This window comes from Euwallacea similis, chromosome 2 (assembly GCF_039881205.1).
Source record: "Euwallacea similis isolate ESF13 chromosome 2, ESF131.1, whole genome shotgun sequence".
NCBI classification, from domain to species: domain Eukaryota; kingdom Metazoa; phylum Arthropoda; class Insecta; order Coleoptera; family Curculionidae; genus Euwallacea; species Euwallacea similis.
Genome location: NC_089610.1, coordinates 8,746,386 through 8,773,554, shown reverse-complemented (window position 1 = coordinate 8,773,554; position 27,169 = coordinate 8,746,386). Strand labels below are relative to the sequence as shown.

The window sequence follows — 27,169 nt, the reverse complement described above, 5'->3', positions numbered from 1 at the left end:
TATTCACTTCCCAATTACTTGAAATTCCTCTGAATAATCTTATTCGATACTGATTCAAACCTATATCGCCACTGGATGTTGCAGCCGAACAAACGACCATCAAGGGAGTTCGCCGATATTGTTAGATATTACAACAAATTTCTCTAGCTTTATCTTAATTATTAGAGCCATAATGAAGTCTCAGCATTGCGGACTTGCAAGGCTCAGTACCTTTTAACCCGATCGTTCCTCCTATTCTCCAGTGCGTGCTATTGAATATAATGTTCGATCGTATTTGCATAATGCCGGATTCCATACACTGCGTTAATTGTGTCAAATATTTGATCTCCCTCTGGGGATCTGTTGTAGCTTAATTATAGTATTCGTGGCATTAGCGGAAAATTAATGTTTATCTGATGAATGCGATTACATGATGTGCTTGTGCGGGGCAGATCCTTGCATTGGTACTAGTTCGGAAGAAGAAGGTATTTCAATCAATTTCTAAAAAGTGAGATATACCCCCAGTGCAACAACACACACTAATTCAAGGCAACGTGGGCAACCCACTGCCCATAAATCCTCCTAAAGGTGCGAGATTAAACCACAAATCGCTGTTGCTTTACGGCTAATTCGTTTACAACGACCCGAATGGGCGTGGCAAGCCTGGGATATTGAGACTTGCCCAATTGACACTTTCGGGATTTTCTAAACTTGCAGCAATAATTTAAGTCCCTTCAGTACACCTTCCAACCAATTTACTTCTAATCACCTGTTTATTTCCGATCTCAGCGAAGAAGATTTACCGCCGGTAGTTAGAAAGTTTCTAATGTGTGTTATTTAGTCCAGCTATCTTTTATATAATGAATAAAGGGGAGATAAAGTTGTTCAGAGTTAGGCGTTTACTATTTAAATATTGCACATGCAATGTAATGAAATACTAAAAGCAAACTTCCACATATACACATTTCACTCGCATCGCAGGTTTGTGTGGGTATGAATAAATTCACTTAAATTAACGCAGTTCATATTCATTCTACGGAAACAATAGCCCTAGCTCTAGACCCGCTCTGATTTTCCCATTTTTAATAAAATATTTTGTTATTTTGCTATTGGAGAAATACAGTCGTGTCAACTTTGTTCCAAATTATGTCATAATCAAGCAGTGGGGCATGAAATAACTGTGGAATTTCTATTTTCACCTGCAAATCTGAAATAGCCAAATAGTGAAAGATATTGAGCTGATGAAGGATCAGAGCTTCGCATATAAAAAAATACTACTTGTACCCAAACCGCAGATCCCTTGCTCGCGACTGATTTGAATTGAAGTTTTAATAGATATATGCTCAGTTCATATAATAAAGCTTAAGGGGAAACATTTTCTGAAATTTGCCCACTAATGTAACACACGAACTTCCTAATGTTCCATTGCAGTGGAAACCATCTCGAGCTCCATTTTTGCAAACATGCTGCAACACTGAACATAATAGACAGATTAAGGGAAGAAGGTTAAAAGCATTTACAAAATATGCATTATTCTTAAATTGTAAATCCTTTATTTCTGAACGGCTTAAATTAAGTTTTCAATAGTTCCTCTAATTTGGCCACTGATATAATAAAAAAAACTTTTTAATAATTCATCACGGTCGAAACTCGCGCCTTGTCCCCGAGGCAAAGTTGCCACATTTCCAGCTGCAACTTCCTCTCCGACTGCTAATTTCCTAATTGGTTTAGCCGAGTTTTTGGAGCTGAAAAGTTGGCTGACGTTGCTGGAATTCCGAAGAAAATTTTTAGATACAAAGTTTCCGGGGTGCTAAAGTCGACTTAACTCGAACGGGATATGTATCTTTCGTACCTGACTGCAATTGCTAATGGATTGCTTTTAGATTAGAGTGAAAATGGCATGATTACGGGACGAGGCCTGAAGAGCTGAATAACAGCTTTTGGGAAATAGGCCACATGTTCCATTTTATAAACAAATAAACACGACATTAAATGCGCTAGAGTGCATAACGCGGAAATATGGCAATATTAAAATGAAAATATTGCTGTTGCGTGTGGAATTAATTTTGTTTGAAAATTACATTATAAGACTTGATTATTTAAAACAGACCAACAAATTTAGAGGGATAAGAGCTGATAAGATAGAGTATTCCGACAAACATAACTTTTTCTCCACTAATCGGGAGAATATCTTCAAGGAGTGGCAAAGATTTTTGATCAAATAATGTCGCGACGCTTCAGCTCTATTTCACCAACATAAAAATGTAAAAAATACAACAATCTGACCACATTGGAAATACTGTAGCTACATTTAAGCAGATGAGGGTTAGGAGTTTTACAACAATATCAATTTCATAATTTTGTAACAATATGAACATAAGTAACATTTTTCATACGAAAGAAAGGTGATTTTGGTGGAAGTAATAGAAATCCTGTGAAAAATCATCAACCAGAAAATTCAAAATTGTAAAAGGAGTCAAACATATTATAGAACCTACTATAACGATATAGTTGAATGGACTCTAGTGGAATGGAACTGGCGGATCGTCTAATATTTCTACAATATAATTTTTTCTTTAGTTTTAATTTGTGCCATTAATTGACATCGATTTTGATTGTTCATATCTGTTTAGCTGTTGTTCGTATGATTGGTGAAATTTGAACCCCCCCGTTAAGACCAGATTTGGCTCTATGTGAGCCGATGCAGGTTGGGTGCATTATAAGAAAATGCTCTTCGAAGATCCACCGCAAAATTGCAAGCAATTCAAGGCAATGAGTAGAAAAATTTTCGTAATTTTTTCTCATGTTCCAACAAAGAAACATCATTTCCCCACTAAGCTGACGATAACAGGAAAATAAATGACGAAGGTGATAAAGGTTTTTGATCAAATAATATTGCGATATATCAGCACAATTTCCCCCGACAACATTTTCCCAGAAATAACTCCCAATGGCCTTTCTTCGCTTCAAACCGTTTGTAGCAATTTATTTCCTTGTCTTAATCGCCTCTGCACACAGAGAGCAATGGGATGAGTTGTACTAGGGCAAATTAAAATAACAAGGGACAAATTTGCAATGAACCTCATCATCGTCACCAGATACAGGGCCTTCGGCATTCAAGGCCCTACACGTGACAGGCATCCAGAGGCTGGTTATTATAAGGTGAAAGGGATCGTGCAGGACCGCCATATATTAGTTTAGGAGATCGAGGTTGCAGGAAAACCCATTATATTAAACCGGCTTATATAAAGTTGGGATGGGAAATACTATTAGAGGAAGTGGGTTTTGTGTCGGGAACCTCAGAGTGGGTAAAAGTTTTTTTTTGCACTTCTTGCCTTGCCGTGCAGGATTTAATTTTATGGAATAACATTCCATATACTAATGTTCTCCTTCATCCAGCATATTCAAAGCTAATTCCATTTCAATCGAAATTCAGTTTCGATACAGCTCTGTATAGGCAAACAGCTGTCCCTGATCGATAGAGAAGGGTATAATTTATTCATGCAGCGGCCCCTTGAACAATATTGCACTACGGAAAACATCCGCAGTCGATAAATTCTCAGATCGAACTCGGAATTTATAGTTCAATTTTGAGATAATCACAACGGTGTCATATATATCGGCCGCAAGCTCGACGGATATAAACCGAAAGACAAGGGAGAGATATTCCGAAAGGATATTTAGCTCTGGATATCGACACGAGATACTAATGTCTTGGGGAATTTGGGCTGGATAATTCATCGACTGTCACAGGCACGATCGTTTCCGATATTAGGCGACAATTCCTTGAGAGCTTTTGTGTCATGTAATTTATTTTCTGGTGTTTTATGTAGCTTTTCCAATCGCAAATGACTTACCTTTGCTTATCTGGGTACTGCCATTGTACCAGCTTACTCGAGGGATCGGTTTACCACTGCCTGCTTCGCAAATGAGGTCCACTTCTTCACCTTCTTCTTTGGGACCAAGGATTGAGCCATTTGTCATAGGAGAGCCGTCGATTCCGATTATTCGTACTGTTTCAGGTTTCACTGGAAAGAAGATTGTTATTAGCAAAAGAAATGTTAAAAACATTTATCCTGTGTAAAAAAAGAGCACTTGTAAGAATACAGGGTCTACCTTTGGGAGCTGACACAATCCGTATAGGAAAAATTACAAGTTTAATGTATTTTTCAAGTTTACATTTTTGTTTTGTGGGAAAAATTTTATATTGTAAAAATATTTTCAACTTGATATGACTTCCGGTTACACCAGAAACTGACCCTTACTTCGTTTTTTTAAATGGAACAAGGCAATTTTTTTTAGTGAAAATGGGTTTTGTGTTGAAAATAAACGTAAGTACCATAATACTGATTCTCAACCGTTTTTGATTTATTTTATTTTTGTGATATTTTCGACGCTTGTAGACCTTTACTAAAACTCAATTATTTATGAAACTATTTGACGATTTTAAATTACTGGAAAATTAATATTTCTATAGACAATTAAAGAATTAAGAAAAATATTTGAAAAAGTTGAAAAAAAATTATTGAAGTTTAGAATTTTTAAATAAAAAAAGTCATTTTTTTCAAATAGCATCCTATAATTATTTTTGCACCATTCGATTGATAGGGAAAAAATGAACAAATACAATATACATACATACAAGTATTAAAAATTAATACTTTCTGAGTAAATCGAAAAAACACTAAACTACTTTATACTGCATAGATAATAGATACATCAGCGTACTTTAACACGATTAAGTTGCTTAATGTTAATTTTGAGCGTCGGTTTTGTTTTTTTAGTTTTAATCAAAAATTGATCATAAACGTAATTGAAAAAAAGTTTATGTTACTCTACCGATTTAATTAACATTAATTAACAATAAATGTTTACAATTAATTTACAATAAATGTTCAAAATATGTATGAAATTGTAAGGGTTTACACGGAAATATGCCAAAGTGGTTACATCATTATCTTCGTTATTAACGGCAGGTTTCTTTCTGACTGTAAAATTGGTAAATGTGTCAAATAGTTCCAGATTTTGAACCAGGTGTCTTATTGTATCTGCAGATGGTCGGAGACGCTCTGGATAGCGTTCGATAAATGTTCTTACTGTTTGCACTACGACCCTATAACATTCTCCGTGAATTGGCATTAAATTCAAATAATCTTGATTAGAGAAACCAAGTCGAATTATTTCGCCAAGATAAACACAAATTATCAACAATTTTACTCAATTAACAACTGTGGATTAAAAAAAACAAAACAAACAATCAAAATAAACATTAGGCAACTTGATCTTGTGAAGCTGCGCTAATCTGTTATCTGCACAGTTTAAAACAGTTTATAGTTTTTTTCAATTTTCTCAAAAAGTGTTCATTTTTGACACCTATGGCATACATCGTATTTGTTCATTTTATTCTACTAATCAAATAATATAAAAATAATTTTAGGATATTATTTTTTTTTATGATTTTTTGCATTTAAAAATTCTAAATTTCAATAATTTTTCTCAAAAACTTTCAAATATTTTCTTAATTCTTTAATTGTCTGTAAAAATTTGTTAATTTTCAGTAATTTAAAATTTACTTCCTCAAATTATGCCAAATAGTTTTGTAAAGTTCTACAAGTGTCGAAAAAGTCGTAAAAAGCAAAATAAATAAAAAATCGTTGAGAATCGGTACTATGTTATATTATGAAACTTATGTTTATTTTCAGCAAAAAAACCCATTTTTTCTCAAAAAACTATCATGTTTCGTTTATAAAAATGAAGTAAGGGTCAGCTTCCGATGTAACCGGAAATTATATCAGGTTGAAAATATTTTTACAAAGTCAGGTTTTTCCCACAAACCCAAAATACAAACTTCAAAAACACGTCAAAATTTGTAATTTTCCATATACAGATTGTGTCGGCTTCCAAAGGAGGACCCTGTATATAAAGCGATAAGGGACAAGAGCGTTACAACAATTTTCTCATCTAAAGTCTAATTTAGTTGGGAAGATGAAGAAGCTCGCTGAAAGAGTTTTTGTGCAACTGCATGATTATTGGAAATATAATTGAGGTATCACCGGCAGAACTGTACTCGTTTATTATAATTTGGTGGCAGCAATTCCAGAACAGAGTGAACACGATAAGCATAAAGATGTAAATCGTTCCGCAGGAGTTTGTGACATTTTCCAAATGAAACATAAACTTGTTGAAATAGGGGCCTAATAGACGTCGTTGGATTTTCATCAATTATCTCCAGTGCAGCTTAAATAACTCGTCCTGGGAGGATGGCTTCCCGTTCATGTCCTCCTTTACGTGAAAAGCATCCTTTTTCAAGAAACAGATTTATATTATTTTTAAAAGTATTTTTGACCTCTTCATAATTGACTGGCATGGGGGAAACCTTGCTGGAATACTGCAAGATGGGGCTAAATATGATATTGCTAACGCCGTTTATATTTTTTCCATTGTGACAGTAATATTCCAATAAGAGAACTGGAAGTTGATATCCGAACAACATTTGTGCTCAAACCCCACTAAGAAAGGTGTCAGCAACTGAAATACTGAAGACATTATATTATACAGGGTATTCGACAGTTGATGGCACATGGATGAACTAGAGATTTCTTCCTGTATCTCGGTTATTACGACCTTTCCGATATAAGTAAATTAGGGTACATCTTAGTATTTTTACACAAAGGACCCGTGGTGTGATTCCGGGCCACTAATTATGGGACGCCCTGTATAGTCACATGCAAAGCGATTAGAGACGAGAGTTTTACAACACATTTTTCATCTAATTCCTGCTTTAATTAAAAACCTGGAAGTAACCGATGGCTATGGGGTAACACACTTCCAATTACAGACTACCTTTGCAGTTCTGTAGCAGTAAACTAATCGTGCTAACAGAAGCACCACAAAAAAAAGGACATCAAAACTAAAGGTCGACTCGGAATTCTAGACCTGAAACTAAACGGCTAGCGGTTATTCGGCTATTAAGTGACACCTTCGTAATTAAAGTGCTGAAACCAAAAGGGGATGGGGCCGTTTCAACCCCATCCCCGCCCTAGGGGGCTCGTTGCCGAGCGGCCACCTTAATATACCGAGAGTTTAATTGTTTGGATTCATAAAACGGGCGTCATAAGGAAGTTTCGTGACTGAACAAACTGTTGTTTGACGCCTAGCTTGTTTGTTCTGGTACTTTATTGCTTCGGGGGTTCATACATTATTTTGCTATTGATTCTGAGATGTATCTAATGAACTTCGGCCTCTAGCCGATGTTATACATTGCAGAATTTAAAATAAACATCCCTCTGTAAACATTGCTACCTGCAGCAGAACGTTGCAATTAACCAAATTAGCAAATATGTTTATTTTATTAGTTGCTGTTTGCATATTGCTGCATTCGAATTTTAATTTCGCTTTGTTGATATTGATTTCAATCATTTCACAATGGCACGAGCAATGTTTACTGTGACGTAAATGTTTTAAAATATAATTAAGAAATATGCCCTTCAGTTTTCTCTCGGGGTTCCCGAAATATTTGAGTGACTGACACAGCATTGGAATTTGAAAATTTCAAATGCAATGCCGGATGTGGAATTCTGGTAAAGGTATGAAATTTTGCATGAAACTATGGGTCGGTCCTAAATTAAATTAGACGGCTAATCCGTTCCCTAGTTTGTTTACACGGTTAACGTACCTGCACAAATACCCCCAAGTCAACAAAATTGGCGAAAGGGGATAGAGCAGGTTTGGATGTTATGAGACGTGTATTTGACATTGTTTTATCGAGTTTAATTGGATACTGTTAGTTCTTTTAATTTAATAAACGCAGGCCAAGGCCAGGTATTTTTAAATCACATTAGAAAAGGTGATGTTGAAACTCGTTTTATTCTTTCTCGCGACACTTCCGAGCTTTCAGGTGTACGAAAAGGCCCCTTGCCACTATTTCTCATCATCAAATCACGAGCCCTCTCTTAACTCAAAATCATAACACTAAGTAATTAGCCATTACTTGCTATAAGCTCACATTAAATTCTCTCCAACTTGATTAACAATTTCTGAAACGTCATTAATTTCCAGAATATATGTGTAATTATATCAACCAAATGTCTGGAATATACGCCACGCAGAAGGCAGTAATTTCAAACCCTCGACATTTCAGACATTTGGGCTTACTTACCTAAAATTTGAAATAGGGAAAATCCTGGAATACTTCGTGAAATTATGCGACAATTGAACTAAAAATTCGGGTCTTAGGTGTCTCCGTCTCTAAGATAATATGATAATACTACGGGAAGGTGAAAATCGATATGCTTTGAAGTAACTAACATCCAATTTCCTAAGATGATTAAATCTCATCATGCTAACGTACAAAGCTAATGGAATCATTCGTGAAATTCGATTCCTCAAGTTGTTTCATATGATCAGCTTTAATTGGCTGCGCAAGGGTGCTTCATGCTTAACTCGTATCAGAGATATTACACTCTGTAAGGATGGATATGAATTTACATCTTCAAGATAAGGAGGGGGAACCAGAGATTAAAATTCCGTCTCATATAAGGTAAATAGAAATTCTATTTATGGGCAAAAGGGCTAGTTAAAGCGAAGGACATGGCCTCTACTGGCGTCATTTTCCACCTCGTAAATTGTCAGAAACATTTTTCGGAAAATATGAGGCTTGACATATTTTATTACCGCATTTTTCTCGCCATCGTCTTCATGGAGAATATTTAATTAAACAGTCTCGTGTTTAAGGCTTAATTATGCACAATATCTAGGCAAGGAGTGGGTCGTTAGAGAAGATTTACTTTGTCTTATATAACACGGAAAATGTGGTAGATTTATTTATTCTTGAAGAGTGCTGCGTTCTTCCTTTTAATGCTTCTAAAATTTTGCTGCATGTACTTTAAGTGCAGCATTCGAATTTTTGATTTTATAGGAGCTGAATATTTAGCTTCAAATTTATTAGTTGGGAAATGGTTGCCAGAAAGTTGCGTAACAACATATTGGAAACTTTCATCGCCGTGGCTAAATATCGATCCAGCAGCTTTAAACTTTGGTAATTCCAGTTGAATAATTCTACATTGGATTAAGGAAAAAAACAGAATATTTCCGCTTTAAAGCACATGAAATCAAATCCATTTCGTAGTATGATTTTGTGCAACAGAGAAGTAAGATGTTCCAACTAATTCTCAATATATTAGCATAAATTAAACTGTAGTTTAAGCCATCCACATGTAGTCGATTTATGGGAGTTGCCATCATTAATCAAGCGTCAACGTCCTTGTCTGGGATGTATTAATTTCCTGCTTAACAGACTGATGCCTAATGCCTCGCTGCGTCGGAGGCAAAAATGAACCCCAAAGGATGATTTAAGCAGATAAGATTTGCCCATTAGTTTTTTGGTGTCCTTTACAGCATGGCGTAAACCGAGCTGTAGCACGGCGAAAAATGTTGCTGAGAAATTGAGGTACATTTGCTTATTGATGACGTCGAGATCAAAGCCATTAAGGTTGGTCGAGGTTAATTTAAAAAGGATTTGTTCTGCTCCCTTTGCTTCAATAAGAGGCAATTGTACTTTTATTTTTCCCAACCTCCTTTGCGCTGCAAAAACTTCTTATTATTTCCGTTTTTAAATTGAAATTTGTACCGTTAGGCTCCAGTAATAACGAACATAAAAACTACCTGTGTATTTCTTCCTAGTGCCTGGCCATTTGACTTTAATCGGGGCGATGCGACACATGACAAATGGCCTCATAAAAGGTCCCCATTCGAAAAATAAACTCGATTACCATAAGTTATAAATGAGACGCCATTAGGAAAGAGGACAACAGTGCCCGAGAGACCCGGGTAAAAACTTTCTAAAGCCCGTAATACACTAAAACGCATTTGTGGACTTATGTCAGGGACTTTTATTTCGAAACAACAACGCCCGTAGGACCGGAATTTACTCACCTTTTAGGACACAGCATAAAGTTTAGCTCTGCAGCTTTAAGAACGTGTTTATTTTGTTTAAACTATCAAAGTTCCTGAATAATTTCACCGTTGTCTCGCTGTGTGTTAGTTTACCACCGTCACTTAACATACAGCTGCCATAAAGTTTATAGTTAACAATGGCGCTAGGTTCTGGCTTATATAGGTCATTGGAAACAATTGTTTTGCGACCCAAATGTGTAGAAAAATCATAAGAATGAAAAACTCTCCCGAACTTACCAATCACAAGGAATGTTCCCTTAAAAGGGACATAGGTTTTCACGTAGAGTACGCTCTATACAGGGTATTTGACGCACGAATCGCCAAATTTTTTTCTGGATTGGCAAGGTTATTTGAAAAATTAATGGTCCCAACGACCTAGGTCTTAAGCGGTATAGTTACTGGGAAATTAATTTTTTAAGGTGTTTTTTTCAAACTGCCCAAAATATTTCATTCAAATCCATAAAATGATTTTGTTTGTGGTTGTACCTGCGTAGAATTTTTTCACCTTATGCTCTAATAAATTCTTGTTTAAAATAAATTATTATTTAATGCCACGATCCCCAAGAAATTTAGTCACAACCTTTATTTACTTTTAAGTTATTTTAGGAATTTGGAACATTGTATAATAACTAAAATTCTTGGGGATCCTTGCATCAAATAATGATTTATTTTAAACAAGAATTTATTAGAGAATAATGTGAAAAAGATTCTACGTTGATATAACTACAAATAAAATAGTTTTAAGGGTGTGAATGGGAGATTTTGGGTAATTTGAAGAAAACAACTCAAAAAATTAATTTCTCAGTAATTATAATATTTAGGACCTAGGTCATCGGGGCCAAAAATCTTGCAAATGGCCCCACCAATCCACAAAAAGAATTACGGTTCATGAGTCAAACACCCTGTATAATGTGATTCTTTGAGCTTGTTACTCATCAAAGTTAATTTACTTATGTAAGTTTCTATATTTATTAGGTTGTTCGGAAAGTAATTTCGTTTTTTCCCGACAGAGGATTTAATGGTATTTTTTTGCACTTAACCTCACACTTAAGCCATATAATTTTTATATGCTTTGAGAGCTCATATAACAAGGCTTGTGTGTGAAACATTTCAATTAATTCTACGCAGTAGTTTTTGGTTGGTGCCCTTTTAAATATGGAGAGCGATAAGCAGCATTTTCGACATATCCTACTGTTTTACTACAGAAAGGGTAAAAATGCTGTTCAAGCCAGAAAGAAATTGACCGATGTGTATGGAGAAGGTGTGTTGACAGTACGCCAGTGTCAGAACTGGTTCTCTAAATTTCGATCTGGCAATTTTGATGTCGAAGATGCACCACGTTCGGGAAGGCCGGTTGAAGCTGATAAAGACGCCATAAAGGCATTAGTTGATGCGAACCGTCGAATAACAACACGTGAGATCGGATTGAAGTTAAATTTATCGAATTCAACAGTTTATGACCACTTGAAAGGTCTGGGATTATCCTCGAAGCTCGATATATGGGTTCCCCATGTTCTCACAGAGAGAAATCTGTGTCGCCGCATTGACGTCTGCGATTCGCTTCTCAAACGTGACAAAAATGATCCGTTTTTGAAGCGCATCATTACTGGGGACGAAAAATGGGTTGTATACAACAACGTCAAACGCAAGAGGTCATGGAGCAAAAAAGATGAATCGACTCAAACCATTTCCAAAGCCGATATTCACCAAAAAAAGGTGATGCTGTCTGTTTGGTGGGATTTTAAAGGAATCGTTTTTTTTGAGCTTTTACCGGATAACACAACGATTAATTCGGAAGTCTACTGCCAGCAGCTGGACAAACTGAAGGATGCACTTCAACAGAAAAGACCCGAACTAATCAACAGAAAAGGTGTAGTGTTTCACCAAGACAACGCGAGACCTCACACAAGTTTGGTCACTCGCCAAAAGCTTTTACAGCTTGAATGGGACACAATGCCACACCCACCATATTCTCCAGACCTGGCACCATCGGATTATTATTTGTTCCGGTCACTCCAAAATTTTTTAGACGGTAAAACTTTCATCTCAAATGATGAGGTCAAAAACCACCTCGATCAGTTTTTTGCCAGCAAAGACAAAAAATTTTATGAGCGTGGAATTATGCTACTACCAGAAAGATGGCAAAAGGTGTTGGACCAGAACGGCCAATATATAATTTAATAAAGCATTTGTTTATTATACGAAAACTGTCATTCATTTTCACATAAAAAAACGAAATTACTTTCCGAACAACCTGATATTTTTTCTCTTAGTTATCAAGTAATATGGAGTTTAATAAGAGCACGCTCTCTGCCTTTTTAAAACAACTTCTCAGTGATTGTTGTAAATCCGATTATTTTCCATGAAACGCCCTATATATTATTGACTGTTATGAACCTACCAATCACAAAGAGTAATTCCTTATTACACATGGCCATCTTCATCAGTTTGCGAGTAATTTTTTTTACATGAGAAAACGTTTTCAACATGCTGAAAAGAGGTTTTCTTTATACTGGGTGTCCATGCGAACTCTGGATATAGGAGATTAACATGGGAAATCGATTTTTAATTTTTTGCGCCTGTACGGATTATCCAATTGGAAAACTTTTCCATGGAGGTCATAATGCTCAAGACCAGTCATTATTCCGTCATTTTTTCAATCTTCTAGTTAGAGTCGTTTTGGATCAAAACGTCGCTAAATTAAAAAAATTTGAATGTCCCGCCCACCCGTTCGAGGCCACGATTGGTTAGAATCAAGGTCAGGATTAAACAAATACAAAGTTGCCAACAATATAAGCGTAAAAAGCCCATGTCAAGTAAATTTTCTCTTTTTGCTAATTTCTAAGCAATTTTTAACTTATTTACGAGTTAACTCAGTGAAAAATCAGTGGAAAACCTGATAATAATTATTATGTGACCTGCTTTGTGTCTTCATAGTAAATAAGTAACTTTCTTATTATCCTATAATGATAACGCAAAGACATAACCTATATTTTTTATCTCACTCACGGTTACGCGGGGCATTCAATTTTTTTTAATTTAGAGGCGTTTTGAGCCAAACGGCTCTAATTATAAGATCGTTAATAACGGTTTTCATTTTCGAGCAATAACTTGAGAAGAAAAATGTGAAACTCTATTCTTTTTAGTGCTGAAAAATCGATTTTCCTCGTGGAATATTGAGCAAATGTAGTACAATCGTTGTGATTGCTGCATCAAGCGCATTTGCGACCTTTGCTTTCTGACGCCCTTCTTTTTCAGATACTATTAAACGCAGTCAAAGTACGTATTTTTCATGTTTACTCTTAGAGGTTCCGTATGATAAATGAGACCCTTGAGGCCATTATGGAAAAATCTGTGGAGAAAACAGGCTGTTTCAAGGACTATCGACCTAATTTCCCATCAATTTTGACCACGTTCGCGTCGGATTTGCGGCCATAAATAAAATTTGGTCTCGTTTTCAATCGAGACGACTGGAAATGGTTCGAGAAGGGATCCCATTCATCTTGCATAGGAAAATGAGTACAATGGTCCGGATTTGCTCCCACCGCACATTGCCAATAAATCGGCGAACTTGGGTCGGGTTTGGGGGCTTTTTGATCGCGCACGCACGATTTATTTCCAGATGTTTTGGTTTAAATTTGCCTCGACGGCGGAGAAGGAAAATTACTTCGGTATAGCCGACCCCAAATGTTACTGTCAACTCTCGTGAAAGCTCGTAAAAGAATGGAATTCCATTACCTAGCATGGCAATGTATGCAGCAATATTACAGCGAATGCTAATAGACAAATGCACATTTCATTTGCATAATGGAAATCGTCAATGATGAAATATTGGATAAATTTGTACGATTCTATTAAATCAGGGGATCCAGTAATTGATAAAATTTACATAACATGATAAGTATATTTAGGATAGTCGAGAGTAAGCCATCAGCACCTAGTCCTGTCCTATGCAGCGAATGTACCCTATTTGACCACGGTACAGAAGACTGCAAACAACTAATTAAACGTAACAAATTCCAAGGACCGCACATAAGGACGCCTTGCAAGTCATGACTCCGCATAAAATGTGCCCCCTGTAATACGGAGGATCGTGTAGCTTAGATAATGAGACGTCCAAGAAGGCCCACGGTTCAATCGATGGTAGATCTTACCCAAAGTAAACCTAGGCAAAAACAAATCTCCTTTTCCAGAATAATCATCCCTTGAACGACTGTCTTCATTTTACTATTTTAGACCTCTCACATTACTCCCGATGCTAAGTGTCGTCAAGTGTGTTTATCGACTTTAATGAGGCATTTGATAGCGTCTGGCACAGTGGTCGATTTAAGCGCGAAAATTCCTTCATCGTATCATCAAAAATCTATTGGAAAACAGACTACTAAAAGTAAGAAATGACGGCACTTTTTCTTTCCCCTTTTCCCTTGAACAAAGGCTCCCTCAGGGATTGCCGCTTTCACCCTTCCTTTATAATGTATATTGCCATGATATATACAGTCATAGCTTAAAGGACAAAAAACATATAGACAAAACTGCATGCATATTGCAAAGCGCTGACGTTACTGCATTTATTGTACAAGGTGTCCTATTTTTGACGTAACTGGGGGTTTCAGGTATTTTCTACGTATATGTATAAAAACCGTGGTCGGGACTCTGCCCGATTTTAAGCCAATTTCAATGGTCTAAAAGGCATTGTGATATATCGATTCGTTTGAGAGATACAGGGTGTTTTTCGTTTTATGTCGTTTTTTAAAGCTCCATAATATTTTTGGTTTGTAAATACTTTAAATTTTGGCAAAAATATTGCTTGTTCATTTTTCATGTGCAATCCATTGGCGTATTCGATTTTCTTCTAGCTTAATTTGTTCTCGAGTTACAGACCAAAGTTGCAATTTCTTAAATGAAAACCATAGTTGACTATGACTCCATTAACTAAAGATTTTTTTAGTTTCTTCAAAATATATAGTTCCATATATTTATCTCGGTAAATAAGAAAATGATAAACGATTGTTTTTTTTCCAATTCCAAAAGGAAACGTATCACTATGCGCAAGACCTAATAAAAATGACCTAATAGTATTTTCTGCCGTATTAAAAACTTATTGATTTAGAAAAAAATTACAATTTTATTATAAAACAGTATTTTCTTATTTTAGGTATTGTTCAAACTGATGCCCGTTTTGATGTAAACATACTTCACATAGGCGCGAAATACACGCCATTATTCTAATCAAATAACTATATAATAATAATATATTTTCAGGAAGTTAAAAAAATTTCTAGTTAATAAGAGTTTAAAAAGAGTCACAGTCATCTATGGTTTCCATTTAAAAAATTGTAACTTTGATTTGAGTACGCCACTAGATTGCAAATAAAAAAATGCACAAAAGATATTTTTGCCTAAATTTAAAATATAAAAAAAAAGTTGAAGCTTTAAAGAAAATGGTATAAAACAAAAAATACCCTGTATCAAATCATTAAATTAAAGCAGAATCCCCCACATTAATCGCAGACTGTCACAATACTAAACCAGAAAACGATGTAAAATACTTAGGAGTAACAATTGACAAAAAAATGAAATTCATTAAACACGTGCGAAATATGACAATGGAAATTACTACGTGGACAAAACATTTTTGAAAACTGCATCGAAAGTAGACAAATTAATCTGTAAACCCTTGTTAGATTACAAACACATACTGAGGGCAAATGCAATGGAAAAAAATAACCAATATATCGAAACAATAGGATAGGTTGCAGTAAAACTGATTACAAAGATAAGACAACCAACTAATTATTATGCGAACGCATACACAAGGCAAGATTAACTGAAGGACCGCAACAAATCCAGGTAAGTTGGAAAGACAATCGTCGCAACTAGAACGTACTTAACCCTCTCTGCCTCGCAAGATAATCCCGCACCCTTTTCCTTCCACCCACTTTATTGGAAGATTTCCAAATAAATTTCTTTCTTTTTTTTCCTTTGCCTTTTACAAATAATTATTTATGTATAGCAGACAAGTGATTTCATCACGAGGGCGGAAAGGTCAAATGGTCGACAGCTTCCTTTGGAGAAAAAGATTTATTAATGAGATTTCCATGGTCAAACTCTAATGCGAACTACCAGAAAGCATTGCGGAAATAGATTTTTCATAAAAATATTATATTTCCTTTAATATAAAAATCTGTACAGCACTTTCGTATCCCTGAAAACGACGTCAAACACGCAGTAGCGATTGCACCATTAATTCCCTCTTTCAAAAAGTTCCAAACCCACTTTTTTCATTTGTCGTCTATCCGTTTATATTCGTTATTCTCATTTCAACTTTTACATAGTTTAAGATTTTTAAGGGTTTTTAAAATTTAAATTTCCTGGAAAAGTTTCCATCCGAACTCTTGACGGGAAGTATGGATTAGTTTCTATGAGACGGCAGATCAAACTTCGATACTCGTTTAGAAAAAAAGTATAAATTACTGAATTTTTATTCTCATGAGTCGCTTGAGATGTCATCTCCTTCCGGGGAAATAAATGATTCGTACTAGCAATTTGCTCTCAATATAATCCACCTCAAAAGCTGATTCAGCAAAGCGACACACATCGAACGTGAGCATGTATTGCAATACAGGAAACGTGGGAAACGTGTTTCATTCTCATGAATTTAACTTAGCGGAAAATATGTATTTGCGTTTGAAAAATGGTTTTGCCGGCATTTGCGCTTTCAAAATGGAGGTAGCTCCTTTCAGACGGAAATACTGAGACATCACCCCGAAGAAGTATTTTAATATCTGCATTGTTTAAGATGATTTACAGTCTACGTTTTCCTTCGAGATTCCTACTGCGATATGTAAACCTTCGTCGGCAAAATGAAAATTTATGCGAAAATTAATATTATAACAGCACAAAATGCAAATCTAATCATTTTAAGTAGATATGTGTGTATGTTCTATGCACTTGAAAGGAGTTTTTCATTCTTCATTTAATATTTAAAAAATAATGCATCACACGCGAGTTGTCGAGGTAGAATGGCACACTATTCTGAGGTAAAATTAACTGAGAGTAAGAAGAAAAATATTTCAGTCGCCTTTGAAACAATAAGAAGGAATACTTTCTGATGGAAGTGGTTAACAGTATCGGCGGGCGAAAATTAGTTTATGGGTTTTAAATTGGAGCTCGTGTTTATCGAAAAATTTGAAACGTTTCAGTGACCTTTTTACACAGGACGTTTCCAAAAATATGGCCAATATCCCGGAAAAGAAAAGTTTTTGTCAAAAGACTGTACTCGTGCTTATAAATCGTTTTCCACAAACTTGCCCTTACGAAAATACAGCTCTTCAAAGTTTGATAGTGTAAATGACATTTTCTAAATACCTTTTCTTCCAGTTGATGAAATTTAATGAATTTTGGGTCACTCGCACTTTTTTTTTACATCTTCAGGGAGGCGGAGGAGAGATTGCCCTCAACTTTTTTTCCTTAAATTTTTAGGATCTTGGGCTGTTTTACCGTTATGTGATTTATTAGATTTTCGGAATACCTAAGAAAAGAAAGGTACTCTTGGTTGATATACGTAAACCGGACCGTTTTCGAGAAAAATGCCATTTTGCCAAAGGGCGTGTTTTACAAAAGTAATGGAATTTTGCCCGTATTTTTTACTCTATCACCTAGATACCAAAATAAACAACATTTTCGTGTTAAAATAAAAAAAATGAATTTATTACTTTGAAATAATTTTATTAAATTTCATCAATTGGAAGAAAAGTTATTTAGAAAATACCATCTTCGTTATCAAATTTTGAAGAGCTCTATATCCATAACGGCAAGTTTTTGGAAAATAAGTTATAAGCATAAGTACAATTTTTTGACAAGAACTTTTCATTTTCGGGATAATGCCCGCATTTTCGGAAACACCCTGTTTACAGTATGTAATCAAAAGGAAATCATGAAAATTAGCGCGCTTTTCATGAACCCTAAAAGTTATTAATTTCGTGATTTTTTTTTAGTTAGGGGTTGTATACGTGTGATTCACTAGTGTTCATAAGATAGTTTATTATACGTGGTAGCCCGAAACATTTGATGGATACGGCAACATTTTTTTAATACTTATTCCTTAATGAAAATATTAAAAAATGTTCCATTTCTATTAAACTTTTTAGATCGTCCTGCATCATGGACTCTTTCTTGTACGTTCATTGTAGGTATGCACCTTCTGAATAAAAAAATTGGACTGACTGCGATTTTAAAAAAGGCTGATCCCCCTTTTTCACTCCTCTGATTCCTCTTCTCAATCGCTGAGGAATAATTGTCAATAAGATAGCTTTGGCTTCAAATGCTTCATTAAATTCCTCGGAGACCTTCTTCAGGGACAAATTCTCGCCTCGACGGGTTCAGCATTATTCGCGAATACTGCTTCCTCTTTAATTTATTGTTCAACAAAAAGTCTCTTTTCTAGGTGATTTAATTTTTGAATAATAGCCCACTTCACAGATAGTTTACTAAGATACAGTTTCATAAGGCAATTCTGAGTAATTTTGCAACTCACTTGTTTCTCAAACTAAGTAATAACTAACTAATAATGGTCCATCGGCACAGTACCTACGCTCCTGCAACTTCAGACAGTATTCACGGGGCAAAAGCAACCGTTCAAGCGGAATCAATCGATTATTATGATTTCGAATGGTAAACTTGTGAGGAACACTTCAGACGTGCACAAGCCGAAAGGGTCAAATACATGCCCGTATCTATCGGTTATTATTCAACTTTAGCCCTTTGCCGGAAACGGGGCTGCGAAGCCACTAAGTTTGAGGCCCCAGATTAAACGCTCTACTTAATCCCTTGTATTGCTCTTTGGATGACATGTTGAAAATGACTAGGAGAAGGGACTGTTAATAACAGGAATGTTTCCAGAAGCAGAAGTATTTCGTTTATATTCACGTTAAACTGAAAGTAGATGGATTTAATGTAGAGTCTCACATTTCGAAATTTTACTCCCTTAGCACTCACGGGGGTAAAATTCCGTACACAAAACAACAAGAAGTAAACAAAATTATCCGCTGATAAGAACGCCAATAAGGGTGGCTGCCTTGGCAGCGAAAACACGGCGAGCAGGCACTTTTTCGGCCCTAGTTGAAGTTAATATTTGCCAGTCACTTTGCCTGCTTCCAGAGGCTTAAAGTAAACGGAAACAACGTCATGATAGGAACATCGCACCATGTCGATGATGGCACTCGGCCAAGATAATCCATAGTCCATGATTAACTTCTTACACTCCACTACACTTACACTTCGTATAGTTTTTGAGCATGAGCAACACACAAAAAGTCCTCATTGACCGGAGTGTTTTTCCATGTCATCCAGATTCTTAATAGATAATAAATCTTAACAATCTCGTACAGTCTCCTGGAAACAGCCGAATTTTCTATAGATTATCCAGGATTTCCAGCAATGAAACTCTGATATTGTCTTACTGATTTTCTGGGAATCGCCACATGTTTGGAATTGCCTAGTATTATCCAAAATTTAAGGATTGTTAAGATTGAAGCAGAAATTGATTTCTTTGAAGGATATCAAGAAATAGAAGTGTCTATTCTAAGGAATTCTGGAGTATTTCAAATTGCTACGAACTTCTCGAAGTTTGAGGATTTTCCGTGGAGTTACCACATACTTGCAAGACGTCCGCAGAAAATAATGATTCTGAGATGGATAGAAAAGAGTGCAAACCCTCTAGAACTCCCTAGAATCTCCATTGAACGATCGACTAATATCAGGCTCTTCCTGCTACATATCCTAGCAAATTCACAGAAATTTATGGCCTTTTCTTGCATTTTAACAAATTCAGGGAACATCCCGGAGCTAAAATGCTCACTTAAAATTAATTTTTTGAAATTCACCCGAACCTGGATAGTCGCAGAAAGCTATTTCCTAGAGACCTATAAATTCCTGGAAAATTTTCAAACTTCGAGAAATTCACAGAATTTAAAATACTCCAGCATTCCCTAGACCTCTTTCAAACATTCAATTAATATCAGACGTTCCATCTCTAGACATGCTGCAAACGTCACAAAAATATTCTGCCTCTATTCTGTGGCCCTATCAAATGTTAATTCTCGTTGCTGGTCGTTTTGAAAACGACTTTGTAACTCATGATCGCTATTAATTAAAGCCAAGAGAAGGGCAAATTAGAAAAAGACTTTCACAGCCTAGGCAGTGAAAGTGGCTTTTCCGCCGCATGGGCAGGAACAGACGTAATCTGAGTTTTTAATGTTTCAGCCTGCATCCAAACAGTTGTCAGAGAATAGCTAATGAACTCAACCATTAGATCTCGTAATCCCGGTCTTCAAATTCGACATAAACTTGACGGCACTCAGGAAATGAATCCACGAATTGCCAGACTGTTTGATTCTAGAAACCAAACTTGAGTGCCAATTCCGACGTCTAAAGTTTAAAGGCGTCGACTGACGAAATCGAATACTAATCAACGAGTGAGAACCGGTTCTATACTCATCTAATGTGTCAATATTGGGGCAATAACATGGATATATTTTCAATATGCCGTTTTGTATAATAGGAAATTGTGTTGGGATGGAGACAGAATGATTTATATTCCTGCAATGCTATAACGAGTCCATTGCATGATGCAATAAATAATTATGCATGATAGTTCAGGAGTTGTTGAAATGAATATTTTAGGGGTTTTATGAAACATTGAATCAATATGGAGCTTTTACCTTTTTCTTTGTTAATGTTAATGCATAATGACGATAACGGCGAATGATCATTTATACGATATTAAAAAGGAAATTCCTGGAAAATTTTACGAAATGAAATATATCATCTCGTTCATTCATATTTGAGGCTCAGAGCTGTATGTGTATCCTGGCAATAAGAAATTATTAGCGGGACATACAGTTTTTAAAAAATTTAAGTTCTTTCACGTAAAACTAGGAGAGAACATAACCGACCGCCGTTGCTCGTTTTTATTGGCAGTAAATTCGTGATACGTTTTATAACCCTCTTTTGCTCCCCCTGCTAACTAAATGGCTTACAGTGCACTCAGATAATACGGCTAAGGTTTTTTGCTTCCGCTGTGATTTTTTGCCTTGTCCATTTAAGTAAGTTCTTATGCATAAATTCCAATGGCATATAATGTCTAGACCTCACCCACACCGGCGTCGTTCTGTACCGGATCTCAGGCGACGTTAAAATTTAATTAAAATTTTATCCTAACGTATAAATTTAAAAAGGTGCGGGGGCCTTAATTGTGCCGAATTATATTAACATTCATCCCAGTGAGGAAGTTTCTTTCATTCGTTTGCACCGGTGAAAAATAATTAAAATTTCTCTCCAAGAACCAGGTTTTTTTCTAGACGGTTTCGTTCCTAGCAATTTCCAGGCAATAATTCCAGAAAAAGGGTGGAGATTTCGAAAGATTGGAAGCTTGTCTGAATTGACTTTGCCATTAAATTTTTCCATCAGTGGCCTTCTCCCTCTTGGAATTTTCCTGAGTCAATTTCCTGGATCAATTCTGCTAAGAATACTTTTTTCAATTATTCATTTTTGTCTAATTTTCTGGATATCGTGGCAGTTGAATTTTTCCACGTCTGAAGACTTCCCTGGGCCGAAAAATCTTCTGATCTTCAATGGGTAAAAATTTCTAGATTGGGGATGAGAAGATCCCTTCCTTGGTCTAGCATTTTCGCAGACAAATTTAATTATCGATTCTGAAACATTTATGGAAGCGCGTACAACTTGATAACTTTTATTTATGTAGGTATTTTCCGAGACCTGCCACGAACTTCAGGCTAGTTCGAGGACTCAAATGCAAATCTACCCATATAGCAAAATGGCGGTTATGTCACGTTCGTCATTTTGCGATAAAATAATGACATAAAATTTGACGTTTTTTTGATGCCTTATAGACGGTACAGACGTCGTTATGACGTCTACTTGAACAAATCAGTCTAGTCGAAAAAACAACGTAGTGCTCACGTCACAATGGGATGTTGTTTCTGACTTAATTCTCACGTCTCAGATTCTGCACTAGCCGCCTTTATTTCCCAATGTCATTTTTTATCTTCTTCGGCACGTTGGGATGTCATAATATTATTACCTCCAGTGCAGAGCCTCAGGAATTTTTGGGATTTCTTGCCGATGTGTGCTTGTGAGAAAAATATATCAAATTTCATCAATTCGCACAATAATGCAAACTTTTCTCATTGTTCCATAAAAACCTGGAAAATTTATACCGATGGGAAAAACTCGTCTTAACTGGTAACAACCTATTGTGAGTTTCGTTTATTTGCATTGTTTGCTCGGTTGCTCTCAACTAAACAGTTTCCCCAATGCATTCGTTGGGGCTTCGCGTGGAGAGTTCAACCCCCGAGGGCGCAAAAGTATTTCGCAATCAACTCAACAAGTTCAGAATAAAGCTTATCATTAAGGCGAGGGGAAGGAAATGAGCGCAATGAATTTTTAAATAACCAAAATACATCAACAAATATCTGCCTGTCATATCGCATAACTGCATATGGGCGGGTTCTATTCACGCTCCCCGCATATCTCAGTTTGAGCAATATTGTCGGTCAGCCAGGTTAAACACACCATTTGACCACAATATGGTATTAATTAACCGATTTCGGGTCCCAAGGCATCTGAATGCCGCTAAAGTCGTCGAATAGTTAATGGATGTGCATGAAGGTGCTGCAGCTGCTAAATCCACTAAAAGTGATTAAAAATTTATCTGCTTTTAGTGTTTGTGTATTCGTGTCAAAGCACATCATTGGCCATGCAAATTCAGTGGCTCGAAACACGTGCCCTAATTAGTTTCCATAGATAGAACACGTGAGGAAAAGTGTGTTAATACGGACGTTTTACTGAAAGAAAAAGGGGTTGCCCTCCAATGTATGAATACGGTACCGACGAGATTGTCTACTTTGTAGTTGGTCGATGCTGTTCGATCCTCGGCCGTCACTCTTCGAATTAATGGGGTGAAGAGCCCATGTTCATTCAGTCAGCCAGAAACCAAAGAACGAACTCAAACTGATGTTTAATTTAAATCTATGAATTTCCAGCAACGGGAACTCCCGATGTTCTCAAGTCGCGTCACTTACACGTAACTTAACTGAAAATGCTCATGAAAATAAACTTTTAAGTTTCATTTAACCAACTTGTAGGTACCAGAATTTCTGTGAAACTCTGGAATAGACATTCTTCAAATAAAACAGGGAATATTTAATATCCAGGTTTTTCTCCAACTTACTAACAGGCCTAACTAAAATATATCTATGAGATCAGGGAAGTCCCGATGGAAAGAAGTCTTCAAGTTTCCTGTGAAACTCCGAACTGAAAACTTCTGAACCGTGGACGCTTACAGCCTTCGTTCAGGCAGATAGATAAAGAACAAACTCGAACTGATATTTAATTTAAAGAATCCACAAATATTAGCCCTAGAAAACGAATGTGCCCTAAAGTGCTTAAGTCGGTGGGAGTATGTGAAATAATCGGGAAGTGGCAAATAAGGAGAGGATCAGCTCGGAGTGATAATATCTTAAACGGTTGCCAGGACTTTGCCCGGAACTATCTCGTTTAAAGTGCACGAATATGACAAACTTCTATTGAAATGCTCCGGCAAGTTAATAAAAACTATTATCGAAATGCCTCAATAATAGAGAAAGAGATAGCCGAGTGATATTACCTATCGAAATTCCCCGATAGGTTTGAATGCCTCGACAATTATTACGTAATCCCTTTTCCTGTTCTGTAACTTACTTTGTACGTATCTTGGCTGGCATCTTCAAACAGATATGTTTACCAGACGATGGCTAACGACTGACTCTATTGCTGGGCCCAGAAGTGGTCTTTTATATCCAATTCGATACAAACAAACAAACCCTTGACAACTCCCAGCTGCACAAACAAATCCCTGACAACAAAGCAATATTAAAGGTGATATCCCAACTATACACCTTAAAGAGAAATATACAATATATATAAAATCTTTATTTCCAGAGATAAAGGCTGTCGACCATTTGGTCTTTCTTCCTTGCGATAAAATAGTTTGTAGTTATATTTGTATAATCACTTGTGAAATGCAAATAAAAGAGAAGGAAAAAACTTTTGGAAATGTTCCAATAGAGTAATTGGAGGGACAAGGATGCGGGGTTGCCTTGTGAGGCAGAGGCGGTTCAGGATATTCTAGTTGCGACGATTGTCTTTCTACCTTGCCTAGATTTGCTGCAGTCTTTCAGTTAATCTTGTCGAGTGTGTGCGTTCGGATAGTAATTGATTGGGCGTTTTATCTTTGTAGCGAGTCTCACTGCAATTTGTTCTCTTGTGTTTATGTATCGTTTAGTTTTTTCTACTTTCATACTTCATTAAATATGTTGGTACAAAACATTCTTCAGTTAAGGACAATGATTGCTTACTTGTAGATGCATGCCTTGATCAGTACGGTTTGTTCTATTTTGCTAAGTAGATGTACATGTATACGCTAAGAAAACATGGATTCGGTTGCATAGCTAAGAGATAGTAAAACAAAGACGATCATCGAAGGCATTATTCGGGAGATGTGGGATTTGCTTGCTTAGAATTATTTTCGGTTGAAGGAGTACCGGTGCTCCTCTGAGAATGTTTCGAAAAAGTTTTTAAATTTCGTAGCTTCCTTACAAAGGTAACTCATGATAAATTAGTTAGGACTATTAAAGCATATTCCGAAGCAAATACCTGTCTCATAAATCCGGTTGTTACATCTCGATGGCCTGGTAACGGAAATTTAAAATGCAATCGTCCGACTCACCTCCGGATAGATGCCCCGGATACACACGTCCAAATAAATAACCAATATTATATCGTATAGTGGGGCAATCCACTGGAGAGTTCCCTGGATCTATTGTGCAATTTCAATAGTTCGACCGGACTTGCGCTTCGATATCGAAGCAAATTCAGTTGAAATTTTCGATAGACCGCTTTGGAATTTTTCGGCAGGGATTTATGAGCCATCGCAGCACGTAATGGTAAATCATTCCAAGATATTGCCAGATTTCGATGGTAAATTGTTTTATCCGATATCATAACGTAGATAAACGATCAGGAAAGTGGTGAATGTGAATGTCGAATTAAAAAATCATATTTTTGGTGCATCAAGGATTATTGAGTAATCGAAATTTCAAGTTTAAAATAGCCAAAAATAGACTCCCCTCCTCATTTGAAACTTCGCCTTATTAAGGTCTTGGAGCGTTGGGACCGTACGTTTCATTAGAAGTGGATAAAGTGCTTTTTTGCACACGGGCGTGAATATTGCGCACAAACCGCAGGAGAGAGCTTCCGCCACGCTGGGGGTCAGTTTGAGTTTAGAAGGCGAAGGGGTACTGCCCCGGACATACTGGTCTTGCTATCTGTTGTTATGGATTTCCCATCTATATTTGGTATTGTCCTCATCAGAGGGCTGTAGGCAAATGGCCCCATGGCATCCTTGAAAAGAAGAGAAGCAGAAATAATCACTGCGAGGGCTAATGCCTCAGCAACATTGAATTGTGCGGTTTTCTTGACGATTTGCGGAAGGAAATGCTTAAAACCTAAGAAATTCTACCAACCCCGATGATTTCGTAGTGCGCGTCCGAGCCGATCTTTGGGGTCGGTGGAATTTCTTAGGTTTCCAGTATTTCCCCACAGAAGTAATCGACAAAACGATACAGTTCAATCCCGCTATCGGCCCTAGTAATGTCTTTCTTTTTTCCTTCCTTAACGACGCTTTACACAAGGTGATTTGCCTACGGTTGTCGGATGAGAGCCAACAAACATGAATGCGGTAACAGCTTGGCTTGGGATTTTGCGTCCACTGAGATAATGTGGAACATTTCTCAACACGGGAATGTAATTTCGTTTGCTAATCACTGGGGTTAGTGGAATTTCTTAGGTTTGATGTACTCCCCCGGGGGGCTATGGAGAAAAACGCCGTGGTCCGATGACGCTAGGGGCTTTAGCCCTCGGAGTAGCTTCAACCTTTTTCAGTGACGTGTTTAAGTTTTCGGATATATTTCGAATTTCGCAGATATATTTTTATGGCAATATCCGGAATAAACTGATAAATAAATCAATAAACAAACGATATCATTACACTGCATTCGAAATTAATTTGTTTTTTCACCATCACTAAAATTTTATTTCTCGTAATTAATTCCCACTAAATAATAGAATATTTTAATAATCCGATGGTTTAATAGACCGAAATGCCAAACCTCACGCGGCAAATTGCCACATTTGTTTAAATTACGAGGAGTAAAACGAGTTTAGTTATGGGCTTACGTGTTTTATGCGGGGCCCGGAATTTTTAGCGAATAATTCACCGTTAAACCCATTCTCGTATCGACCCAAAAAGCTTTAAAATGACCATAGACGAAATCCCTTCCAGGGCATACAGAGGACGCAAACGAAACTCTGTTTTGAAGTGAGAAAAAATGGTCCATTAGGTCGTTCCAAGGAAAGCCTTTTAATGCCATTTAGTTTCCTTGACACATTGTTTCATTTAGCGGGACATAAATTCCCAGCTCGAAACAAACCACGATTTATTCTAGGCCCATTTCAAATGCACACGGTCGCTTTTTATACGTCATTTAGATATTTGCTGATCTTTATAAACAACCATTGTTTTTAATGAAAAGCACGAAAAAGTCGGAAATCGCATAATCGTCCTCAATTATCTTCGTCACTGCAGGTGGATGATTTTTAATAAACGAATAGAAAAAAAAAAAAGAATTTTGTTTATTCACCATTAAATTCCTTGTCCATAAAATTTTAATTTACTGTCCCGATCTTCGAACTTCATTTCATTAATTTACGATCTCGATTCTCGAATCCCGATCTTTTGCCCGGAAATAATGAAGTGTTGCGAAATCTTGGCAGCGTTCAAAATTTTTTCATTTAAAATTTAATTCGAAGATTCAATTCAAAAATTTCAGCTCATTCATTCAACAAGAAAAAGAAAAATTCAAAGAATTCGTTGATCATTCTAGACCTTTTTTGTGAAGTTTAAATTTTGTTTCTCCTTTTCACTCATTTGTACCTTGTTTTATGGTTTTTTTACTACCGCACGGCTCTAAATTTTCAAACGCAATACACTTTTCCATGTAGTTTTGAAGGACCTTTAAATTGAGGTATCATTTAACCCATGTTTCAATTTAAAAAATCGGCCATTTCACGCCTTCGGTGACGTAAGCAACATTTAAAAAAGTAAATGAACGTTAAA

At 36.4% G+C, this 27,169-nt stretch overlaps 1 protein-coding gene across 7 annotated transcripts in view; it reads right to left on the bottom strand.

The window, feature by feature from the left end:
• The window catches only part of nrm (neuromusculin), a 175,293-nt gene that overhangs the window by 32,347 nt on the left and 115,777 nt on the right, over window positions 1–27,169 (bottom strand). For all 7 annotated transcript variants that reach the window (XR_010752727.1, XR_010752728.1, XR_010752724.1 and 4 more), the window contains exon 4: window positions 3,837–4,007. Coding sequence is in view for 2 of the 7 variants with exons in the window: in XM_066401809.1 (XP_066257906.1) it covers window positions 3,837–4,007 (171 nt within the window). In the remaining 5 variants the exon portion in view is untranslated. The remainder of the gene's footprint in view (window positions 1–3,836; window positions 4,008–27,169) is intronic.